The sequence below is a fragment of the Pelodiscus sinensis genome, chromosome 4 (genome assembly GCF_049634645.1).
Source record: "Pelodiscus sinensis isolate JC-2024 chromosome 4, ASM4963464v1, whole genome shotgun sequence".
NCBI classification, from domain to species: Eukaryota; Metazoa; Chordata; order Testudines; family Trionychidae; genus Pelodiscus; species Pelodiscus sinensis.
The window spans coordinates 50,851,005-50,876,885 of NC_134714.1; the positions used below are offsets into that span (position 1 = coordinate 50,851,005).

At 43.8% G+C, this 25,881-nt stretch overlaps 1 protein-coding gene and 1 long non-coding RNA gene across 3 annotated transcripts; one reads left to right on the plus strand and one right to left on the minus strand.

Moving 5' to 3' along the window:
- Positions 1–548: 548 nt before the first annotated feature.
- LOC112544690 (uncharacterized) lies at positions 549–11,772 on the minus strand. Of its 2 annotated transcripts, none has more exons than XR_012903406.1 (4): positions 11,639–11,772; positions 4,513–4,621; positions 3,038–3,097; positions 549–1,187 (listed from the first exon to the last, which is right to left on the minus strand). It is a non-coding gene; the product is annotated as an uncharacterized LOC112544690 (long non-coding RNA). The 2 variants fall into 2 exon arrangements; XR_003088019.2 differs by lacking the exon at positions 11,639–11,772 and adding an exon at positions 5,780–6,199.
- DTD2 (D-aminoacyl-tRNA deacylase 2) lies at positions 6,171–24,734 on the plus strand. Its single transcript, XM_006116360.4, has 3 exons — positions 6,171–6,358; positions 20,651–20,720; positions 24,227–24,734. Exons 1-3 carry the CDS (start codon positions 6,248–6,250, stop codon positions 24,550–24,552), a joined length of 507 nt encoding a protein of 168 aa, XP_006116422.1. The 5' UTR covers positions 6,171–6,247; the 3' UTR covers positions 24,553–24,734.
- Positions 24,735–25,881: the final 1,147 nt, after the last annotated feature.

The following is a 25,881-nucleotide window of genomic DNA, read 5'->3' on the forward strand; positions in this document are numbered from 1 at the left end:
TTGTGCAAGAAGAGCCCTCTTGCGCAATGCCATTACGCTGATAATTTTCAGGAATAACGGCATTGTACAAGAGGGTTTTTCCTTGTGCAAGAAGGAGCAGTGTAGACGCTCCTTCTGGCGCAAGAACCTCTTCCACAAAAATGGCAGCTCATTAGGTATGCAAATGAGGCTCGGCAATATTCCACGCTTGGACTCATTTGCATATTTCTGGCACAAGATCCTGCCACTGTAGACAAAGCCCTAGTGTTCCACTAAACTGACTACAAGGGAGGCTTTAAATCAGTTACAGCCAGTTCTTGATTAGCTCCACAAATGCAATCAAATCTTTCTCTACTGGTGCTAGCATGTTCTTGATGACTCCAGGTGTCTTAATTAAGCTGGTGTAGACCTTGTTTGGTTACCAGGGCCACATACTTGTTTAAGCTTGGGGCTAATATACCATTTTCTGTTACTGTCTTATAGTCATCTGGCCTGACTCCGTAACAACAGATAACCTTATGGTAATCCATTAAGCCATTTATCACAAATTGTAAAGAGACATGTAGACAGTGACATTATTTCACTCAAGATTTATCTGAATGATAATATTCCCCTTTCATCTCTGAATCAATAGCTACAGTTAAACAGAAATTGTCTGTTTACATGGCTAACATCCAACAACATATAAACAAACATACAATTAGTATCACCTTTAATTCACTAACAATACAGGTTTTCATTTAAAAATTCTAGCCTAATTACCATTTACATACTTTTGTAACATGTCTCTAACAGTGGACTCTGTATTGTTTAGCTTGTGAGCTGCTTAACCCTTTCTGACCACGTAACACAAGGGACCTGTGCCATCATGCTTGAAGTGCTATTGACAGGTGGGTTGTGTCCCATGGATTCTGTGCATTTTTAATTCCTCCCCATCCTTCATCCTTATCTCTCTTCAGAGAACTTTCTCACAAAAATCATGTAAAAGAAGTAGCTTACTTGCTGTGCCTTGGAGGCATAGAGAGGATGCCTCTGGAATACAGTAAAAGAAGTCTTTCTTCCAAATATTTCAAGGAGAAAGAGGTCTTGGCCTTTTCTAGACCTGACAGGAGGAAACAAATACATATTCCATCTCATACTCAGGATGAGGCAGGCAAGTGTTATCCTCCTTTCTCTTCAGGCGCAAAATTAGGCTTGTGGCTTTCAGCCTGAAAGACATACACTTCCACATTACCAACCAGCCAGCACATAGGAAGGACCAGAAATTCAGAGTGTGGCCCAATTACTACCAGTATAAGGTTCTACCATGTTCCCTTCCTATAACACGAAGGCTACGTCTACACTGGCATGATTTTCCGGAAATGCTTTTAACGGAAAAGTTTTCCGTTAAAAGCATTTTTGGAAAAGCGCGTCTAGATTGGCAGGACGCTTTTCTGGAAAAGCACTTTTCCGGAAAAGCGTCCGTGGCCAATCTAGATGCGCTTTTCCGCAAAAAAGCCCCGATCGTCATTCGCGCGATTGGGGCTTTTTTGTGGAAAACGCTACTGCCGTCTACACTGGCCCTTTTCCGGAAAAAGACTTTTGCCCGAATGGGAGCAGCATAGTTTTTCCGGAAAACCACTGATGATTTTACATTAGATCTTCAGTGCTTTTCTGGAAATTCAAGCGGCTAGTGTAGACCGCTGGCAAGTTTTTCCGGAAAAGCGGCTGATTTTCCGGAATAACTTGCCAGTGTAGACACAGCCCAAGAGTTTATGAAAAGCCTACCTAGTGGTGGGACACTGAAGAAGAAAAGGCATTGACATCTACCCTTATGTGGAGGATTGTCTGATCAAAGGCAAGTCTCTGTTCTCTATTCTAGCTCATTCTGAAGAAATCTCACTATAAGTGAGCAAGTAGGATCAGCGAATTACAAGCTCACCCTATTACACACTATTCCACAAAGACAAGATTATGTCAAAACCTCTACATTTATTCTCAAAATTGTATCCTATTTTAAATTTGAATCAACAAATATATCCTTTTTCTTTCCAAAATGTCATTCCTTTCCAGAAAAAAAACAACAAACTCTACATCTTGGACATTATAGTGTCTTGATAGGACAAAGCCTTTCCAAAAGATGCCCGGTCTTTTTGATGCTATGTCTAGTGCTTTTAACGGTCTTGCCATCTCAATTAAAATACGAAGTATTTCCATCTGCTATGACATGGCTGTTACACATCTTCCTCCAAACATGAACATTCCAATAAGCATGGGCTGCCTCCTCTGCATGCTTTGGAAACATCCCCATATTTGAGGCAGTTACATATAGAGTAATCGCCTGCTTTTGTTAAATACTGTGCCCTTGACCTGGCCACAACATCAGAAGCTAAATTTGGTAGAGCACTCTTTCAGTCACTTCTTTAGTTATTAGCAGTCTTCTAGAGGCAGCATTACTTATTAAATAGAGGGACTCCAAAAAGATGACAACATCTCAAAGAAACAGCTACTATACCTCTTTATGGCCACTGTTTGTTCAACTAGCTGAGTGTGCCTACTTCACTCATGTATTTCCTGTTATGTGGTGGCAAATCCTGAACAGCATGCATACATGGCTAGACAGACATCTACTTTCAGGAAATGTGTGCACAAAATAAACATGTATGTGTACTTTAGAACTAATCATGACTAGTCATTATTGTTTACTATATTGGCTCAAATTTGTCGCTAGTGTAACTCCATTGAAGTCACTGACCCATCATTGTCATATCTTCTTAATTTTAGTCAAACTCTATTAACGCTAAAGAGTGTGTATTTAGAGACTCAAGCAACGTGAGTCGATAATTAATCATAGGATTTTAAAAGCTATGTAATTAAATAAAAATATTGTGCTTAAGTCTAAAATATGAGCATATGACACAAAGTTTACCAGAGGAAAGGTTTACTTAAATTCTTTTCAAGGCTCTACAGGTGCTAAATTTCCCTTGTAATGAGTGGTTAAAACAATCACCATAGACTCCTTTTCTCAATACATTTCATATGCATGCTAGTTACATTAATCAAATTGTTCCAAACATACCTAATCTCTGCTGGCGAGGCTCTGGGCAGATATGACACCATACTCACAAACTTTCTGGGACTGCTCTCAAATAAAAAAAAATCTCTCGTTATAACAGACAATATGCCAACAAAACACATCCAATGCAGTATTTGATTAAAATATAATTTATTCTATAGTGAGAAATATCCTTCAGATTTGTAGAGAATTATATATATATTCAAAAAGTTAAACTGCTAATAAATATATCACCCTTTCATGGCTCACAAAAAAGTCCCTCATTTAAGATATAGCCAGACAAGATAAAAAAATGCAAAACAAACTACTGCCCAAATCTGGTAATCCCAAAACAAATTCATGGAAAGAAGAGCTTTAGCAGATTTATATGCTATTTACAGCTTGCTATACAATCAACAAAAACAAACAAACCAAAACAGGCACACAACCTTAAATCCTAAAACAATACACTAAAATAAATCAGCCTTTTGAAAGAAATACAGCATAGCTACACCAGGGGCTAAAATAATCATGTTGCAGCTGGTTCACCTGTTTGCCTATTTGCAATCAGTTTACAAATTTATGTATTGTATTAAATACCAGTACAACTGACTACTATCAAACCAACAATGAACTGTTATCCCTTTATTACATCCTATTTATACCATTTGGTTATGTATTCTCTGCTATAATCTCTTTAAATCAAATTACTGTAAGGAAAAGGGCTCTATTGGATTTCTCCTTAATCAAGCTCTACTTAATGAGTAAAGGGACACAGCTTCACAGCAAACTAACAGAAGGTATTTTATTTAAACACAGCTGATTCTTAACAAAGCCCTACAGCTAACAGGAGTGAGTACTTCATCCTCCCTTTTCTTAATACAAACACCACCTGCTTTGTCTGATTTTCTTTTTTTCAGAGGATTACTTTTGCAGAATGCCATTGCTGCAAAATGTCCCTATGCAGTTTTTAAATAACATGCAAGTAAATCCACCCCAGCTCTGTATCATAGGCATTAGGCAGTGCATTCTGATCCCTGGCATGTGGTAGATGTGAAACCTTTAGCCATATCTTGTGACTGATGCCAGGTAATTAAAAAAAAGATCTTTCCCTTGTAAGCACTCATGAAGGTTACAAATTAACTACAGTGTTGGAATTACTTTATGGCTAAACCCATAGAAGTCCTGATCCTAGAATGAAGTCTGCATCAGTAGATCTCTTTTTTCCACACAGAGCCCCATTGATATTAGTGGGGCTCAACCTACTTAGCAGGTTACTTTTGGGAGGAGATTCAAGGGAGGATTGAGTCCTATATTGCTTTAGCCCATGCTTGCAAAGACCTATGTTCAGGATCTATGAAATGCAGAACCACTCTGTTACTTTAGAGACTGTCCTGTGACTATAGGGATAGGTAGGAACCTGGCAGAGACCTGAATATGGTTACAATGCTTCCAAATTTTTCTAAAAGCAAGTGGAAACACATGTGAAAATTGTATACATTTTTTCATTGTTGATCTTAATTCTTTCCCATAGCATTATTTCCTTTTGTTCACTTCCACTTATAGCTTGCTGTCAGCAGCTGCAACATTGAAAAGGAACGCTCCAACCTGTTAGGATCAATCAAATGAAAAACAATCAATCACTGTCAACATTTATTGGAAATCAGAGCAGACATACATAAGTAATATTTAGCACAATACTTGTTTCACTTCTCCATGCAGAAAATAAGCAGCATGATATTTTCAAGCATGTATTTTGTTTTCCCACTGAAGGACTATATTAAGTGAGCATATTTTCCATTCTTACATGGCTCCAATTTTAGGTCTATACTGTGTGCATTAGTGGAACTTAATCGTGCACCTGGAGGGAAGAATGAACTTAAATGTATTCTCTAGGTCTAGGGAAAGCATTAGTTTTCACCTTTATTTGGCTTGTACAGAATAATTTATTACAGTCTGGTAAAGTTAACTCCGTTTTAACTAGCAGAAAAAAAGATGCTCAAGACTCAGAAATCAATTTCTTCTCTCCTGATTCATCTCCTTCAACCCAAATTAAAATCTCAACCTGATTTCCTGACATCTCCATGTGGATATCCTTCCATCATCCTAAGCTCAGCAGTCTGAGTCTGTTGATGGGGGTGGAGGGGAGCAGGAGCCAGAGCAGTCTCCCAATGGGGGATTGGAAGGAAGAGGAGGAGAAGACCCCTGATGATAGAGCTCCAGTTGTATAACCTCCTGGCCTGACTACTGGGCTCCAGCTGTCTTCTTTATCCTCACCTCTTTGTGCACAGCCCTTAGGCACCAGTGCCAGCTACCCCCGGGCTGGCAGCCAAAGCTCTTTTAAAAAGCACACAGCTGGTGCCTCCCTTGACACATTTCAGCCCCTCTCTTAAGAGGGTACCTCAGTGTAAGAACCACTGGTCTAAAATGTTTTAGTAATAATTAGCTGTAGACAGCACTTGGATCCTTTTTGTTGATGTGGCAGAGTGATGAATAGCTATTTTTTCTACCTTCTTCTAGGCAACAGTCCTAAGGCTGGATTATCATGGGAGAACAGGATACTCAGGCTAGGAAGGAGAGAAGAGGGCTGGACGCACCTACTAGGGAAGGAGATTAGATAATCCGACGGAACCCAGACCACACAGGATATTATTTGTATTTATTGAAGGAAAATACAGCCTGAATCTAAGGTTAGACACAGGTGATTTTTTTTTACTTCAAAATCATTTTGAGGAGGCGCGCGATGCAGATCTGCCCCACGCTTACTGCTAAAACGAGCTGGCGTCCATTTAATACAAACACAGCGTCTGCGAACTCATTCGCTCCCTGCCCGTGTCACGCTTCGAGTGCCACCCCGTAAGAGCGCTGCCCCCTTCGCATGCATTTGGCTGAGGTCGGGAGGCGCTTGACACACGCCAAAGAAGGAGAGCCCGGGGGCGGAGAATGAAACAGCCACGCGCGAGCCCTGGCCCCGCTGCTCGCTTCCACAGAACTGCACCCCGGTGCCAACCCTACAGCCCCTGTGGTTGTTCCTTCCCGGGCGGATCCTTCAGTCTCTTTGCGGGGCCTGATGCAATTTGTCCCTCCCCCCCTTGCAGCGGGGCGGAGTTTCCCCTGGCACCCGCCTATGCGCCTTCTCCTTCCCGGGTGAGTTCCGGCTCCTGCAGCCTGGGGGCGGTGCTGCTTTTGCGTGGCCTGATCCGGGCTCGCCCCCACCTGCAGGCGGTGCTGGCTATGGCCGCCTCCAGCGGGCCGCCCCGTGCTCGGGCTCTGCTGCAGCAATGTTTGTCCGCCCGGCTGCAAGTGAAGCCCCCAGAGCCGGGCTCCGAGGCTGAATGGGTGGAGGTAACGTGCGCAGCGCGCCGGCGGAGCTATCGCGCCTCTTCTTGGTCGCTCTGAGCCATCCCTCTCCTTCCCGCCCGGCGTTTCTGCTGTTTGCCCCCATCTCGAAGTGCAGAGCGGTCCAGCATGGTCCTTGGGGAAGCCACACGCCTACCCAGCTTTCTGTTCCCCGGGAACCGGCTCCTCTGGGGCAGAGCTGGCGAGCTGGAATTCTCCACTGTGTAGTCGCTGGTCTGTCTGCTTACACCTGTGCAGTCCGCGTGTAAAATGTCATCAGCTCCCACACTAGAGACGTGAATGACTGTGCAGGGCCCTGGAGAATCAGACCTTTTGGGCAGGAACTTTGTTTTATGAGGAAGTGCCACCCAGAATTAGAGCACAGAATTATAGAGCCCTAGGGCTGGAAGAGACCAGGAGGTCAGGGAGTTCAGTCTCCTGCCTAAAGCAGGACCAGTCCCAACTAAATCAACCCAGCCACAGCTTTGTCAAGCGGGACTTAAAAATCTCTAAGGATGGCGATTCCACCACCTCCCTAGGTAACCCATTCTTGTGCTTCACCACCCTCCTCCTGAAATAGTATTTCTTAATATCCAACTTAAACCTCCCCCACTGTAATTTGAGACCATTGCTCCTTGTTCTGCCATCAGTCACTACTGAGAACAGCCTCTCTCCATCCTTTTTGGAACCTCCCTTTAGGAAGTTGAAGGCTCCTATCAAATCGCCTCTCACTCTTCTCTTCTGCAGACTAAATAAGCCCAAATCCCTCAGCCTGCCCTTGTAGGTCATATGCTCTAGCTCCCTAATCATTTTGGTTGCCCTCTGCAGGACCCTCTTCAATGAGCCCACATCCTTTCTGTAGAGGAGCACTTTGTGAATGTTTTAAATAGTCACTTGTCCTTCCCTCAGGTCTCCCATGGCAGTAATTAATGTACCAGTTAGACATGAGAGCAGCTTTTGTGGGGGAGATTATAGGATTCAGAAACAATTTTGTTGGCCCAAGATTTTTTATCTTTTTAAAGCTGCCACAAAAGCTTGTGTTTGTCACACTCAGTGAGACACAGTCTGTAAAGATATAGAGAGAATTCACACAAAATAGAGATGGTGATATCTCAGTTGGGATATAGTGAAAAAGGATAATCCATTAATCGTGAAAAAGGGGATTGCCGTTTCTAGGGTTAGCAGCCCCTGCTTTAACCTCTTATAGTATAACAGCTCTGACCAGTCCTGTAACTCCAGCAAGTACACTAAGAATGAATTAGTCCTCCTGTGTGGTATGTATTTTATTCAGAGCTATTGGCTTTACCCCTTATGAGGGACTTTTTTAAATAGAAAATAGTCTGTGAATGTCAAAAGAACTGCATCCATGCTGCATTTGGAAATGTTTCATGGGATATTCTTACCTATACAGGCAGTCCCCGAGTTACGCGGATCCGACTTATGTCGGATCCGCAGTTACGAACGGGGCACTTCCTCTCCCTGGTCTCGAGCAGACCAGGGAGAGGAAGCAAAGCGGCGGCGGAACGCGCGGCCAGCTGACAGCCCAGACGCGTCTGGGCTGTCAGCTGGCCGCGCGCTCCGCTCTGCTCCCCCCCCACCTGCAAACCCCCCCCCCCCGTCTGCAGACCAGGGGGAGGGGGAGCAGAGCGGAGCAGAGCAGAGCGGCGGAACGCGCAGACAGCTGACAGCCCAGACGCTTCTGGGCTGTCAGCTGGCCGCGCGTTCTGCCGCTCTGCTCTGCTCCGCTCCGCTCTGCTCTGCTCCCCCTCCCCCTGGTCTGCAGACCAGGGGGAGGGGGAGCAGAGTGGAGCACGTGGCCAGCTGACAGCCCAGACGCGTCTGGGCTGTCAGCTGGCCGCGCGTTCCGCCGCTCTGCTGTGCTCCGCTCTGCTCCCCCTCCCCCTGGTCTGCAGACCTGGGGGACGGGGAGCAGAGCAGAGCAAAGCCGCGGAGCCCGAGGGCAGCAGGATAGCCACGGCGCGTCTGGGCTGTCCCGCTGCCCGCGTGTTCCGCCGCTTTGCTCCCCGTCCCCCTGGTCTGCAGACCAGGGGGATGGGGAGCAAAGCAGAGCAAAGCCACGGAGCCCGAGGGCAGCAGGATAGCCACGGCGCGTCTGGGCTGTCCCGCTGCCCCCGTGCTCCGCGGCTTTGCTCCGGACGCCTGTGGTACAGCAGCTGGGGCGCTGCCGGTTGGTCCCGTAGCGCCGCTCTGGGTGCCACTGGACCAACCCAGCAGCACCCCAGCTGCTCTGCCCCAGGTGTCCCCTAGTCAGCAGCTGCTGAAAATGACCAGTGGCTGACTACAGGAAGCCCCTGCCCCGGGCTTCCTGGAATCAGCCGCTGATCAGTTTCAGCAGCAGCTGACTTGGGGATGCCTGGGGTTCTTAAGTTGAATCTGTATGTAAGTCAGAACTGGTGTCCAGATTCAGCCACTGTTGAAACTGATCAGTTTCAGCAGCGGCTGAATCTGGACGCCAGTTCCGACTTACATACAGATTCAACTTAAGAACAAACCTACAGTCCCTATCTTGTACGTAACCCGGGGACTGCCTGTACATAGTTCTTCAGTACATGAATGCTTGCCTACAGTAGTGGCTGCTAGATGATGTTAAAAAAGGAAAATAACCCTTTCAGGCATATGCCATAAGTCTGAATCTAAAAAGCTTCAGAGCACAATGGAATATGTCTGTCTTTGTTTGTTTTTTGTCTTGTTTGGGTTTTGTTCTTAAACTTATTCCAGATAAAGGCTGTAGTTTTAGATTGTATCAGGATGGATGGCTTTGAGTAATGTCATTTGAAAAACTATTTTCAATAAAAATTTAGTTGCTATAGCAGCAAAGAACATAAAAATAAATATAATGGGCATTTTCAGATGCGTAATCCTATGGGTTTGACCCAGGAGTCAGGTATAGCATTGTGAAAGGACTGCTAGACCCTATGGTGATATATGTTTATTGTTGATGAGCATCTTTGCCTGATTAATTCAGATGTATATAGATCCTAATAAATTTGTACTCTACAAGAAAAGATTGCTAAATACCAAAAAGGTGTTATAGCAATATAGACAAAAAAGATGTAGAGTGCTAATGTGTTTAAAAGATAAATGAAATTACTTTTAACTGTCTTTAAATTTGTTCTATACCTGCACCTAAATACACCCAGGATTAGGATTTACTAGTTTTTGTTGCTTTAGAATAATTTTCAAGTTGCTTTTAAAATGTTTCTTTTCCCTGTTGCAAAAGAACCACATACATAAGGGAGAAAATAAGGGCCTCATATAGCAATGTAATGTGTGCAAGCTGACCTCTGTGCTCTTGTAGAGCATCTTTGAAATCTTTGGGGCTATGTGGGTGCATGAATCATATTACAGAATCAGCATCTGAGTACAAGGAAAGCAGTGAAACAAGGAAAGTCAGAAAGTGAATTAACTTATATGTTTGCTCTTAATATCCTAGTATAGTAATCTTGGGGATTTCTTATAAGAGGTATAGACTTTCAGAGGGAAATGAGATTAAACAGTGTCCCTTTTAGATATTCAGAAAAGAGGGATAAACTACAGTATGTTGTGACTTAAATCATTCAAAAAATGATATGTTGTTGAAAAATCTTTTATTTCAAGTTTTAAATTATTTAACCTAAATTTGTGAAAGAGCAACATCCACTAGAGGAATTTGCATGGGGAGTTGTACTATATAAGCTAGCAGGTCCCTTCCAGCCATAAAGTGTGCTATCAGTGCTCACAGCTGTTGTATCTTCCTAAAGTATTTAATTGGCTTAAGAGAAAGTTAATGTTACAAGAGAGGCAAAAACTAGTCAATCCACAAGAAAAATCTATTGGAAGAGCTAAATCATTTAGCATAACTTTTCTTTAGAGGTCAGTGGAAAGTTTGATCAGTAATGAAATTCTGCTTCTGTGTTACAGGTAGAAACTCTATAGTTCAGCACTCTGTCATCTGACAACATCTGTGGTCCAGCATGTCTTTAGTTTGGCAGATGTCCACTTATCATGGTGCTGGCTAAGTTTCCCATGGTCCCATAAAGTTTTACAGCCACCAGTCCTGATTTTAAGTGTTCTGTGCTGTGATTTAGCTATAATTTACCCTTAAATGTCTTCTGAGAGCATAAGTATTGGTAATGCTGCAAAGCAATAATGACCTCCCATGATTAGGTGAATTTTCTGGTATGGCACCAGTCAAGTGCCCCGGGTGCCGGATTAAAGAGGCTCAATCTGTACAATGTTGCCACTTAAAAGCTCTCCATCAAAAAAATATAGAAACTAAGACCTAGTAAACAATTACTGATACAAAATCTGTATGTACTTGGTGATTTACAAGCAATTTAAAAATAAAATGTCTTTATACTAAGGAGTTGATAATCTATTTTAAAATAAAATAGCATATGATATAGATAAATATGAACAGTGCCAAACAGTGTTCCTTCTAACATTTTCTAGCCTTGAGTGTGGTGGATTGAATCTTCTTTTGGGTGGGTTGAAATTTCTTATGTGCACAACCAATACTGAGGTAATGTGTGTGGATGTGCACCAGCAATACAAACAAAACACACACATAATTTTAAGCAGTCCATATCTGTGGAAGAAAGTATATTAAAACAAGAGATATTTAACAAGGAGCAATGTATACGATATTTAACATACAATTAAACAAAAAAGAAAATTAACAGTAACCTTGAAGAGTACATGTATTAACCTTTCTAAAAGCTCAAGCTAGTACTTGCTACATGTGCCTTGCTACAAGAGCCAGAACTCTACCAAATACCAAAGATCTGTCCTTAATGCAATACAATATACCATGTATTAATTAGTAATACAGATTTTTCAAAAATCATTAAGTTCAGAGTTTTAGAGATCTGCAACACCCCGGAAAAATCTGTTCTTAGAATCTTTTTCTTTCTTAAGCCATTAACACCTTATGCAAACTTCATTTGAAATGCAATCATGCAAATGTCCTGGCACACATGCTTCCATTGCAGCCTGCTCCCCACCTCAACCCAGTCAAACAGAGAAGACTGAAGCTAGTTATTATAATTGCAAAGATCTCATCTGAAAGACTACCCACACCCCAAACAAATTGCCCCCTGCCTCGACCTTACTGCACAGATACCAGCACCCGCCTTCTTTCCCCCATCTACCCCATGCAGTCAGCCCCTTATCTCCCCCTTCCAAAGAAGCTTGAGAGTGCTGAGTTTCTGCCTCTCTTGCCTCCTGCAGAGGTATGCTCCAAACTTCTCTCCCCTTTGACTCCACATCACTCAGTTACTTACTTACTTTCTCTTTCTCTTTCTCACTCTCACTCTCACTCCCAGCCATTAAGTGTCTCCTTATCTCCCTTTTTATGTGCTCTTGGAGCTCCTCAGCTTAATCAGGCAGCTAGCTCCCTTTAGCTGCTTGCTCAGTGAAGGGCCTCTCCCTATGCTGATCAGCTGACCTCCTTGCCTGCGTGGAAGCTTTAAACCTGTGAGCAGAGCTCATAAAACTGCTGCGTGAGTGTGCAGGCATGCAGCGTATAGGGAATCGTGGTGCCAAAGCTGTATACTGTAGCTATTCTCACACTGTGTTTGACAATTCTTTTAAAAAAATAACTAGACTTTGTGGGCTCACTCTAACTGGAGAAAGGATTTCAATATACATTGCATTTACACCTATGTGTCGCAGAGCAGGTCCTTTTGACCACGGCCTCGTGCGCACATTGCCCATTCTGCCACACAAAGGCTCCTCACAGAAAATGTAGGCCGCTGACACACTCTGAGAAAGCATAACTTGTAAGCGCACAGTGCAGCTTTCAGTGAATGGAATTTAACCTTGTAGGCATCAAAGAACAGAGAGGTGAGCATGAAAAGATAGAGCACAGCTGCAAGAGATAAATACAGTAAAACTCCATTGGTCCGGCATCTGATGGTCCCGCACCATCAGGAACCCAGAAGTGCTCCAGGCAGCCGGACCATTGGAGCTACTCTGCCCCTGGCTTCCCCGATTCAGCGCTGCTGAAACTGACCAGCGGCTGAATCGGGGAAGCCAGGGGCAGAGCAGCTGGGGTGCTGCCTGGTAGGTCCCGTAGTGCTGCCCCTCAGGGCTGTGGGACCAACCTGGCAGCACCCCAGCTGTCCCCATTCAGCCGCTGCTGAAATTGCCTCTGGCTTCCTGGAATCAGCTGCTGGTCAGTTTCAGCAGCAGCTGACTTGGGGACACCTGGAGCAGAGCAGCTGGGGTGCTGCCGGATTGGTCCAGTAGCGCTGCCCCTTGGCGCTGCGGGACCAACCCAGCAGCACCCCAGCTGCTCTGCCCCAGGTGTCCCCAAGAGCAGCTGGGGTGTTGCCAGGTTGGTCTTGCAGCGCCAAGGGGCGGCGCTACTAGACCAACCCGGCAGCACCCCAGCTGCTCTGCCGCAGGCATCCCCGATTCAGCTGCTGCTGAAACTGACCAGCAGCGGCTGAATCGGGGATGCCTGGGGCAGAGCCGGACTATCGGAAGAGGGGGCTATGAGGGGTCTGTGATGGCATCCCCTCCACACCGCCCCAGACCCCTCATAGCCCCCTCTTCCGAGAGTCCGACACCCCCTCAGTCCAAAAGGTGCTGGATTATCAGAAGTTTACTGTTAAGACTCTCTTGACCGGTCCTTGAAGGTAGGGAGGTAGGCATAGGGAGATAAGACGCATCTGCCATGTACACTGACCATGCCCGCACCCAGAACTGTCCACAGGGCCATCAGGCGGGCATCATGAAAAATCCTATAGGACAATATTGCACATTACCTCATTACCAGCCTATCAGGCCCAGCCAGGGAACAGATCCTAATAAGGTACCCGGCATCAGGTTATATTATAAAAAACCCTTGACCCCTTTGTTCAGGGAGGTTCTGTGTATTGAGGGCACGTGTCATTTTGCCCAGCTGAAGGATTGATCACCCTGAGGTTGCCTCCCCACCCTTCGAGTCAAAGATAGGGGTGCGCGAGTTCTGAGCATGCTCCGAGTTCTAGTGTGTCTTTATGCTGTTATTGTTGCTGGATTTGTAAGTATTGCTTAAATATATTAGTTATTGGTTTACTTAATAGTTGAATTGTGTTAATTTCACTGTGTAATTCTGTAGAGTGTAACTGAGTTCTATTAACCACACTGTGTAAATTGTATAATCTTGTGTTGTGTGGTGATGGTGTATTTAGGCCAAGCATAAGTGTTAGAAATAGAAACCCAGGAGTTGTTAAGTTGTAGAGGTAGATTAATGACTAACTCCACCTAAAATAACCATAGAGGGGCTGGCTGTGGACGGAGTTTTTATTATCATTATATTGGCTTTGTTTTTGTATTTTTTGCTTGCATGCTGCACTGCCTTAAGCGAATTAGAGATAGTGATTAAATATAATTGAATTATAATCACAAAGTTTGTAATCAGTTAAGTGCAGTTTGGTTGAGTTTTTCCCTCCTGTAAAAGCACTAGGCAATTACTTGTAAAAAACTCATTTTAAAGTCATTTGGTTTTAATAAAAGAATCATTTTGCTTAATAAAAAAATCATTTGTTTCACCATCATCCAGTTGTTTTCACTGGGTAGTCGGCTTTAACCCCTGGGGGCTCCAATCGCATCACCGAACCAAGTTGCGAAACTATGTACCCATTCTTTCATAATCACTTTTATGGCTGAGAAACATTATTATATGGAAGACTCCAATAGAAAGGCGTATTTATAGAAGGTAAATATGTAAAACAAAATCTTACAACAGAGTACATTCAAGCTCCTCTTACATATGTAACAAAGTAAAATGAAATCCAGTGAATTCTGTTACAATGAACTTTGCAGTTAATGCAATGGGAATTATCTGAACCACTTCTAATTTTATCTTGTATTGAAACAGGATCAGTCTGTGATTAAGGCACCGGATTAAGACACAGGAGGCTTGGGTTTGGTTCTTGGTTATGCCACAGACCTGTGTGACCTTAGGGCTGTGTCTACATTGGTGTGATCTTGTGCAAAAGTGGCTGCTTTTGCGCAAAAACTTGCTGCCTGTCTACACTGTCCGCGAGTTCTTGCGCAAGAACACTGATGTTCTAATGTATGAAATCAGTGCTTCTTGCACAAGAACTATGATGCTCCTGCTCAGGAATAAGCCCTCTTGCGCAACTGTTTTAGTGCAAGACGCCTGTGTGGACAGGCAACATAAATTTCTTGCACAAGAAAGCCCTATGGTTAAAACGGCCATCAGAGCTTTCTTGCGCAAGAGAATGTCTACACTGGCATAGATGCTGTTGCGCAAAAGCGCATCTCTTGTGCAAAGGCACATGTCAGTGCAGATGCTCTCTTCTGGAAGAGTTTTTGCACAAGAACTCTTCTGCAAAAGAGTTCTTGTGCAAAATCATGCCAGTGTAGACGTAGTCTAGGTGTTTGAGTTACCGATAATTTCTTTGAGATTCAGTAGCTCGTCTGTAAAATGGGAATACTATTACAGGTTGAAGCTCTATAGTCTCGAACTCTTGGGACCTGACTGGTGCCTAACTAGAGAATTTACTGAACCACGGGAAGTCAGTATTGTCTAGCAGCATTTCCAACACTTCCACTGCTTATTGATAAGTGGACATCTAGCTAACTAAAATCATTCCAGACCATGGATGTTGCTGGACTAGAGAGGTTCAACCTGTAGTCTGTCTCCTAGGAATGTTGGCCCCTTGTCTTACAAGAAATTTTGTCTTAAACCAGTTGCTTAGTTTTCCAGCAGTATTTACCACACTGGAGGAGTCTTCATTCGTAGTTATTATAATTGTAAAGGTCTCATCTGGAACTTGCTATGATAATGCTGCTTTCCATAATGCTTTTCTCCAAACTAAATCACATGGCTTTATGCAGTCAATGAAAATAACAAACTCCCTTAATCCCCTTTTCTCATGTTTTCCTGTTAGCTATTGGAGCATGGATATCTGATAATTACAACTTTGGCCTGTTTCTTGCCTAATGCTTCTCCTTAATCTGCTGACAATTACTTTGGTCATGATTTTTCTTAATACTGACAGTAAACTTGTACTGTACTGCTATAATTATTTGGAATTATAGGATCTCTTTTCTTTAAGATTGATGCATTACCTTTTGCTAGTTGGTACCTCCTGTGGCTCCCATAGTTTATAACTTTTTTTTCCTAATATTTTGATAGCACTTTTCCTGCAAACTTTTAGCAGGTCAGCTGTTATACTGTCTGTTCTTCTTTTTAAATGTTTCACTGTTCTTTCTATATTGTCTTCTGTTGCGCAGGTTACTCATAGTAGCACTTAGGAGGTTTTCTGCCTCTCCCCCTGCAATGCTCCTGCCAAACTTTTAATTCTTAAATGTGATGCCCCCTCGTGCCCCTCTATGTGGCCTTCCCTGTACCCTTCTGCCACAGACACAAGTCAGCATTTTGTGATGGTATTGGTTGATGGTGCTGATATGTGTTCTGTTTTACAAGCTGCCCTTTTCATCTGGAATGCTTGCAATTCAATGATCAGCAGTGCTCAGTACTATGTCAGAATGTTCCTTCTATACTTCCAGCATTACTTGAGTACTTGTCAGTTCACTGGTAGCTTATTTTAGTGCTTGCATTGTTCACCTGATAACATTCCCACACAACTTACCCTTTTTTGTATATTGTTTTCATATCTTGTTTTCTTGATGCCATCTCTAGTTATTGAGCCTCTTTCCAAAACTTTTTCTTGTCCAATATTTGTCATCTCTTCACCTCTTTACATAAAGCTTTTACTTCTGCTTTTCCTGAAGTCCTGGCTTGGTTACACTTTTCCTATAATTTTCTTGTTTTGTTGCTTGTTCAATATTTTCTTTGTTAGCTTATGCCTTCCAGCAATTCTGCTGTGCTTTGTATTGCTTCCTTGTATATTTCCTGTCTAATCTGCAGTGAGATTTCTTTATTATTACCAATTAATGTTCTGAAACATCTTTCAAGCATCACGTTGTATGTTTCTCTCCAGAGAGCTACCCTTTAATTTGTCAAGATCAAATTTGGCTCCATTTGCACTTTTTCTTTTACTTGAATTTAATCTTAGCCATTAGTAACTCATCATCACTGCTACACTCAGCATTTCTGTGAAATCTGACATGCAAAATTGACAGTTGATGCTTTTTTGCTGATAAAAGTCTGGTTTTTGGTTTGACACTCTGGTGAGTTCCATGTAACCTAATGTATGTCTTTGTGAGGAAAAGAAATACCACCAATAATGAGATTGTAATGGGGAAAGGTTAAGAACTTGCAATGAAATTCACAATTTCCTGTATTGTTGCCATGTGGTCTAGCACTATTCATTTGTTTGCCATGTGTGCTACCAACCTTTGTATTCATGTCTCCCATTATCAAATTAATCTCATCTACATTAATATTGAGCTGTTGATAAAACACATCCTCCTCTTCCTCTTTTGCTGCATAACAGCACTTCACAATTCTGCATATTTTATTGTTAGCAGTAGTAATAATTCTTACTATGACAGTCTGTACAGACATTGGTTTCCAGCTGTTCATTGAAGTAATTGTGCTTTTGTTTTCTGTTCTAGCCACCCTATCTCTGATTTATTTGCCCACTTGAATGTCCAGAGTAAAGGAAAATATAATTTCCAGTTGTCAACTTCCCTGTGCTCAGCCAATGTGTCTCTTATATGGCAGGAAAGAAAGCTTGTAACTTCCTTGTACTTGCTTGTAGTGCAGGAGTTATTGGGTCAGGAATTAATAGAATTCTAATGTTCTGCCTCTGTGACGGACCAGGCCGTGTCTGGGCACAGCTTAGGGCATCCGCTCAGGGCGAATTGCTCAAATCCGGGGCTCTTTACAGTCCCCCTGACTGGCGACCTCTCCAAACAGGCCACAAACCAGTCTCACAGAGCGCTTCAGCAGCCTGCCTGAAGCCTCCCGAGCAAAACCCCTCCGACACCCCAGCAATATCCGTGCCCCAGATGGCCCCGGGCCTATACACAGGTGGGGGGTCCTAGCACCCAATCCCACCTACCCCGAACAAGTTCTGTCCGGTTCCAAGAAACCAGCCACAGATCCCTGGTCAATTTACCCTCTGGACCTTACCCCCAAATCACGCTGGGCCAATCCTTTAGAATCTATATCTAAAGGTTTATTAACACAAGAAAGAAAAGCATGAGAGTAAGGTTATTAAAGTACAGTACGTTACATGCACCGAATCTCCCAGTTCTCGATGCAGGCTCTAGCAGAGATGTACAGCTGCTGGTTTAAAAGTTCTTATTGCACATCCTACGATCAGGATGGGTTCACAGGTCTTCCGGGCTCTTCAATCCCTGCAGTGCTGCCTCTGGGATGAAGTGCTGAGCTGAGAACAAAATGGCATCGACCACATGGCCTCTTTATACTCCTTCCTGGCCTCTTCTAGTATCCAGCAAGTCACCTGGTCAGAGGCCAATCTCTGTGTTCCCTGCTGGCTGCTCATTCTTTGGGTGTGTCTTTGGCCCATCAAGTGCTATTGTCCCACAGGGCCTGGCTACTCAGCCTGTCCATAGCAATGCTTAACCACATTCAGAGAAATATTCAGCTTCCACACAGATTACAGATCTACACACACAGACATTATATACTTACATAAACAGTGTACACAGGATCAGAAAACAACAAGCTCCCATTCAATACCCCACATGGCTCCCTTTTTACCAATTTCTGGGGCCAACACCCCCACCTACGGGTGCAGCAGCGATCTGGCTGCTTCCCTCCAACTCAGTAATGTGACAGCCTCACAATACAGGCAGTCACTGGGTTACGTACAAGAGAGGGACTGTAAGTTTGTTCTTAAGTTGAATCTGTATATAAGTCGGAACTGGCATCCAGATTCAGCTGCTGCTGAAACTGACCAGCGGCTGACTACAGGAAGCCTGAGGCAGAGTTGCTCTGCCCCGGGCTTCCTGGAATCAGCCGCTGATCAGTTTCAACAGGCTGAATCTGGACGCCAGTTCTTACATACAGATTCAACTTAAGAACCCCAGGCGTCCCCACGTCAGCTGCTGCTGAAACTGATCAGCGGCTGATTCCAGGAAGCCCGGGGCAGAGCAACTCTGCCTCGGACTTCCTGTAGTCAGCGCTGGTCAGTTTCAGCAGCAGCTGACTTGGGCACGCCTGGGGCAGAGCAGCTTGGGTGCTGCTGGGTTGCTCCAGTAGCGCCGCTCCTCGGCGCTACTGGACCAACCCAGCAGCACCCAAGCTGCTCTGCCCCAGGCATCCTGATTCAGCCGCTGCTGAAACTGACCAGCAGTGGCTGAATCAGGATGCCTGGGGCAGAGCAGCTGGGGTGCTGCCGGGTTGGTTCAGTGGCGCCCAGAGCGGTGCTACAGGACCAACTGGCAGCGCCCCAGCTGCTGTACCACAGGCGTCTGGAGCAAAGCTGCGGAGCACGGGGGCAGCGGGACAGCCCAGACACGCCGCGGCTGCCCACGTGCTCTGCGGCTTTGCTCCCCGTCTCCCTGGTCTTCTGGTCTCCAGCAGACCAGGGAGACGGGGAGCAAAACCTCGGAGGACGCCAGCAGCGGGACAGCTGCTGCGCGTCTGGGCTGTCCGCTGCTTGCGTGCTCTGCGGCTTTGTTCCCCGTCTCCCTGGTCTGCTGGAGACCAGCAGACCAGGGAGACGGGGAGCAAAGCCTCGGAGGACGCTGGCCACGGGACAGCCGCGGCACGTCTGGGCTGTCCGCTGCCCGCCGCCCGTGCTCTAGCAGACCAGGGAGACGGGGAGCAAAGCTGCGGAGCACGCGTGCAGCGGATAGCCCAGACACGCCACTGCTGTCCCGCTGCTGGCGTCCTCCGCGGCTTTGCTCCCCGTCTCCCTGGTCTGCTGGTCTCCAGCAGACCAGGGAGACGCGGAGCAAACCCCGTTCGTAACTGTGGATCCGATGTAAGTCGGATCTGCGTAACTCGGGGACTGCCTGTATATGAAATATATATTTAGCTGTTATCCAAAATCCACGATCCTCTTCCATATGGTAAATTCGGGTTGAAGTCTATGTAAATCAGTTTAGTTTGCTGTTCTATTTATATAACAGGTGAGTTTTGGATATATGCTAGGCCAGCCCAACCTTTCCACTTCATAGGAATGTCTTGTCATAGCCTGCTAGGAATAGGTATCAGTAGTTTACCTTAGTCTACTTGCATTCCAAAGCTTACAATCTTGGACTGCTCAGTTTTGAAATCAGGGATTTTCTGTCTCGTAAACCTTTGTGCCAGTTGTAGGCAAACATTTTGGCCTGTGCGCAGCATCTGGATAAGGTTATTGAGGGGGGAGCTGTAGGAGACTGGAAGGGGTGTGAGAGTGGTGCTGTGTGTGTGGGACTGGTGCACAGTAAGGATGCTAAGTATTCAATTGACTGATTGAATAGTCCATGCATTTTTGCATCGACTATTCGATTAGTAGATAGGGTATCTCTGCCTTTGAAGTGTAGCAACAGCCCTAGGGCTTTTGCTACACTTCAGAAGTGAAAGCCCTGAAGTCCAGGTTCAGCTGAGAACTCCCCAGCTGATCCTGGGCTCCATATGGCGCTGCTGCTTTGAAACGCCGCAGTGGTGTTTCGAAGTGGCAGCGCCACACGGAGCCTGAGGTCAGCTGGGGACTCAACAGCTGATTCCAGGCTCCAAGAGGCGCTGGTGAGTTGAAATGCCGGGAGGAGTCTGACATTGGGCTCCCTGCGGCATTCAAAGCAGCAGTGCCACATGGAGCAGCTGACCCCAGGCTCCATGCGGTGCTGCCGCTTTGAAGTACTTCCCACTCCTCCCCACCCCCTGCCTCTATCTGAAAGAGGCAGCAAGGGGCAGGGGGAAACAACTAGTTGACTATCCTGTCAACTAGTCCTTCACATCCCTAGTGCATGGGGATGAGGTTCTGATCCTGAGGTTCTGATCATGGGGATGAGGTTCTGATCGCAGGGAAGTTGTGCCTGTGCAGGGCTGGGGAATACCAGGCATGCGGAGCAGGGTAAGCTCCTGACTTTACTCCCCAGCAGGAGCTTTGAGCAGGCAGAGTGCGGCAAACTCCTGAGACCACTCTCCAGTAAGAGTTTGAAAGCCGGCTTAAAATATGTGCTGGGCCAGACCTGTAGTTCGCCCACTCCTGCTCTATGCCACTGTATCCCAGTATAAGGATCCCAGCATTAAGAATTCTATAACTGCTTTAAATTTTAGCCTTGTATTTACTATATTATCAATTCAAATTAAATTTGGGTTAATGTATAGGTAATAGATTATCTTAATATTAACTTTTGTGGAGATATTTACACACATACACAACACTTTTTTGTTGTTGTTGAAATCTTTCCTAGATCCAAAAAGGACTGGTTATCTACGTATGCTTCTTCAAAGGAGCCAGTGAGGAACTCATTCCAAAAATGGGTATGTTTTATTATTCGTATTCTTACAATAAGAGAGAAGCAAAAAACAATGGGTCTGATTATGCAGCAACTAAATCAAGAAGAAGATACCGAATTAGGCGCAGTGTGAGGTATGACTGAAGAAGGTAATAAGAACAAGATCTTTCAAAAGAAACTTTGTAAATGAGAACCTGTAATCTGCAAAACTCACTCTATACTAAAATTATTCTGAGCTAGTATCTCCCCAGTCATGAACATAAGAACAAGCTGGTTGTTCAGACCTTCATTTACGGTCTCCTTTGCTGTCCTCCTTTCAGTGACTGTTTTGGCAGAGGCTCTGCTTATAGAAGAAGTAGAAGGACATTGTGTAGCATAATAGTGAATCAAACGCTCTGCCTGTGAACCATGTTTGTCTTTCTTGGTTCTTTTGATGTATGTCTTCATGTCATCTTGTATCCATCTACTAGTGGTAGACCATGTTTGAAGAATGGGTATATTCAATGTAAACTCACTTGGTTTTTCTTAATAACTAATGGGATTCTCTCACTCTGAGGATGCCTCCTGATTACTCAGGAGATTAGCTCTGTTCAGATCTGACACACTACACTCTTCCATCATTTGTTCTCTTCACTCTCTGGGGCTTACTATGCTTCCTCTTTGTGACTTCTGGCCAGGTCATTTTATGTATTTGCTCTTCAGGGTCTCTCATGATTGGTTGTTAGGCTACTTTTCCAGTCTGTCCTCTAATTCAAGACTGCCACTTTCCTCTGTGGCAACAAGGGAAACCCTGGTCCATCCATGATTGTGTCCCAACGCATGGACCTTCTGTTCAGCAACCACAGTCTGCTTTCTCCAAGACACCCTTACTATTTCCCTGTGCTCCTTCCTATGTTATCTTCTATCTCTGGCCCATGCTAGGTTACTAGTGGAGCACCCTTTACTCCCTGTGGCTATTTCTTTTCTTTCAGGTTCTTCATAGTCTGTTCTAAGCACAAATCCCTCCTCCAAGGTAGTGACTACAGACTCTTTTTGTTCTTACTTGCTGGCTTTGGTTTAGCCCAGCATACACCTGTTCACCTGAGATTCATCTTTTGATAGGGCTTGCCTATCCATCCTAATTATTCCTCAGGTAAGATCATTAGTCCCTTTCCTGCTGCCTTAATCTTTTTCAGGTGAGGTGTGGAGTTAACATCACATCACAAAAACATTCTAGCAAACCTAATAAATTATGAGCATATGGTTCCTTGAGTGACCTATTACTCATATGGACGTTAAGAGAATGACTTGGATCCAAAATGGAACTGAACATATAGGGAAAACAGCCTTTCAGTTGGCACATAGCATGACCTTCAGTTCAACTTGACAATATATTCAAGATATTAAAAATAATGATGTCCCATGGAACCAGAAGGAGGTGTTGGATAAAACTATTTCCTTCTGCTCTCTTCTCTGAGATATTTGATATATAGGTGGACACAAAAATTCAGGCATAGTTTTCAAAATAAAAGCAAGGATAGCTGTGTCTGCAGACCTTTGCTTGTTATTGACAGTGTGGTTGTATCTAGACTACATCCTTCTTTCGACAGAGGGATGTAAATTAGACACTTAGAAATTGCAAATGAAGGGGGGATTTCAATATCCCGCACTTCATTTGCATAATCGCTTCATGGCACTCTTTCGGAAAAGCACCATTTCAAAAGTAAAACCTTGGTTTAGACGTGGTTCTTTCGAAAATGGCATGCTTTTTCAAAAAAGCCTGTACTCCTCATCTTTTGAAGAGTACAGGCTCCTTCGAAAATGGCATGCTTTTTCAAAAGAGCCTGTACTCCTCATCTTTTGAAGAGTACAGGCTCTTTCGAAAAAGCCTGCGATTTTTTTCAACACAGTTTGGCAAATAGCAGTTTCATAAGACTGTGTGGATATTGGCATCTATGGATGTGGGTGTCTGTGGATCATTTTTGCAGATACTCATACCAATTTTATATCTATGCAGGGCTCTCCCCATACTGCCTACTAACAACTTGGACAATGATTTAAGAAATAGTTCATTCTCATTACCCATTAAATCCTTTCCCTTTTTTGGGACTCCAGTGATGGTACTAGTTATATTTCCCGTTGTTATGGTGGGATTGTGGCATGGCGACCTTTTCAGTGACAACTGGAAGGAGAGCACAAATTGGTTCTGATTGCTATCAGATGGCAAGAGGTTTCTGTTTGTCCTGTCTTGGCTTGAACTTGAACCAGTGACTTAGAGAGGAAGGGCTTAATTTTCATTAACCATTTAAGTCAACAGTGTTTGTTTTCATTAATTATGTAATCTTTCTAGTAGTAAATTTTGTTTGTGAATTTTAAAGTTATTTAAATCAGTATCGGGTTCATAATTCAACCTCTACCTGGTTCAAACATCTGCCCTTAGAGAAATTTATGAGAGTTTCAAGCAGGATGATACAGGTTTCCTACTCCTTGTATTTCATTGTGCAGTATGGGGGTGGAGTGGGGGGCGGGGGGCGGAGGAGAAATGAAGGGATGATATGTTTCATAATATGCTTACTAAGAAAAAAAGAGTGTAAGGTAAATGGAATTTTGATTGTTTGTTTGTATACATTATGGTTCATGGGTGAATATTGCCCCTCAGTCTTTGTGGGCAACTGTTTCAAATGACAGCCTACAACTATGCTTCTCTCAGAATGAAGTCCCAAATTTACCTCAGTTCAGACTGACCATTTTATGCTATCATCATTTTATGCTATGTTTACCAACCATATTATATCAATAGGCACAAGAAGGTTTGGCTCATACTGATGATTTATTTCTGAAAGTTTGTGACTAGTATGAAATTCAAGTATCACTACTGCTATTTCAAAGCAAGTATTATGTATTGGTCCACAGGCATATATACCAGAGAGAAAAGGGCTAAAAATACCAGAAGCCTAAATCTAGATTCTTACCTATGCTTAACTTTTTTGTGGCCATTTTAAGTATGCCCCACACAATCTCAACTTGACCCAGGCAATCTCAACATTGACGCAGGGTGAGACAAGCTTCTGCATCTGACAGGCTGACTTCTAAGTCGGTTTCCCTCAGGCTGTCCTTTATCCATTTCAAAGTTCCTTTGTTCAAGATTTCCCACCTGAGGATCTCCTGAGGTTCCTGAACCTGGTTGAGCCTTCTTCATATGGGGTTATTGGCCTCATAATAGATTCTGTTATTGGCCTCTGAACACGGGCAAAGCCATGTTCCCGTGTCCTAGGAAAGACTGTGGCTGGAATCAATCCTTAGGGTTCCAAAGAGTTGCTCACCCCACAATAACTGGCAAGTCCACAGATGTATTAATGCATAAAGTTAATACTCCCATGTTCTTCACAATATACCAACACTTTCCTCAGTATGGAAAGAACTAATCTGTGTTTGATATTAACTGTATTGAGCTATATCTATCTGGTATACACTGATTAATGAATAATCAGCCTTTTCCCCCTTTAGCATATAAATTTCTTGTATTGTATTTGATTTTTTTTTCTTTTGCAGTTAACACGCTGTTGAATGTTAAATTAAGTGAAGCCGAAAGTGGAAACTATGTTTCTGTTCTGGATTTACCAGGCAATTTATTAATAATACCCCAAGCTACTCTGGGTGGTAAGCTGAAGGGACGAAATATGCAGTACCATTCCAACATTGAAAAAGAAAACGGGATGGAACTTTATTCCCATTTTGTAACATTGTGTGAAAAAGAACTGGCTGCTAATACGAAATGCACTGAAGCAGGTGTTGTTGTCAAGTATGGCACATATGGAAACAGACAGGTGTTAAAACTGGATACAAATGGACCTTTCACTCATATGATTGAATTTTGAAAAAAAACCGATATTGTATACTGTATATTGTATATTGTCCAGCATCTGTAGAATTTCTTATTTAAAAGTGATAATCATTTAAATTGATCGGCATGGGAAGAAATCAAACTTTTTTTCTGAAAATTTATGCAAGTGTTGTCTATCCAGTGAAATGCATTATTATTAAAAAGAGTCTAACACTTTCTTGTGGCTATCTGTGTATATGTGTATCTAAAATATTTTGCTAATAGTGATTATTTAAGATTTATTGTAGTGAAAATAAAGCAGAAGTTCTTTTAACATTTATTTAAGGCAAAAATAATAAGTTTTCTGTTGCTTTAAAAACATGAAGAAATGTTTAAGTTTATTAGGAAGTAGATAAAAAAACATGGGGAAATGGGGAGTCTGTACAGAAGGGATGAATTCCACAGGTTCAGTTCTCTGTTCCTGCATGGATGTAAGCAGATCACTTTAGCCTTTCTTTTCTGCAGTTCCCTATAGGTAAAATCAGACTTCCCTATCTCTCAGAGGTGGGAGTGAGTAAATACATTAAAGGTTGTCAGGCACTCAAATACTACTACTATAGCTCTCATTACGGGGCAGGCATGATGGTCAAAGGGCTAAAACAAGGGAACTTAAAGGGACACAACAGAGAGCCCTGGAGAGTGCCCACTGCTCTGCAAAAGCATCGAAGGAGCCAGCAGATGCCATCCAGAGGAATTCTGCCTGGATGCAGGAACAGATAAAGGAATGGAAATAGGCCTCACAGTCACAGCCCCTTCCCTCAGCCAACCCTTACTTCCCTGGTGTTATGAATGGCTATCGTGGCAATAGCCAGGAGGAGATTGATGATTAGATCCCGTCACTTTGTGTGGCCAAGGATGGGGTGTGTGCATAAATAAGTGAGGGGAGAAGTGCAGCCAGAATCTCAGTAACAGGTTCTGAAGGTGTCAGAAGAAGGGTTGTAACCTGGCATACTGAAAGGAGAGATGTTCCATGGTGTCCTTCCCACCCCAGAAGGGGCAAGCTTCAGGGACATGATGAACCGCAGCAAGTACACACCTATGCTCACAGCACCATGCAGAATCCAATAACTGATGTCCTCTGTGGGCTGCAGGACCAAGGTGGAATCCAGAATCATGCCAGGAAGATGTATTTTGTGGTGGCACTAGGACCAATATGACACATCCCTGCCACCAGTCATGTACCTTTTGGAAAGAAGCCACAGGGAAGAAAAGCTAAGGACAACTGCTACAGAAAGCAGTTCAAGCAGGGATGAGAGATCACTGATGATATCTGACTGCTTATTGAAGTTTTTGCTGTGTTTTATGCCCCGTGATAATTGGCTCT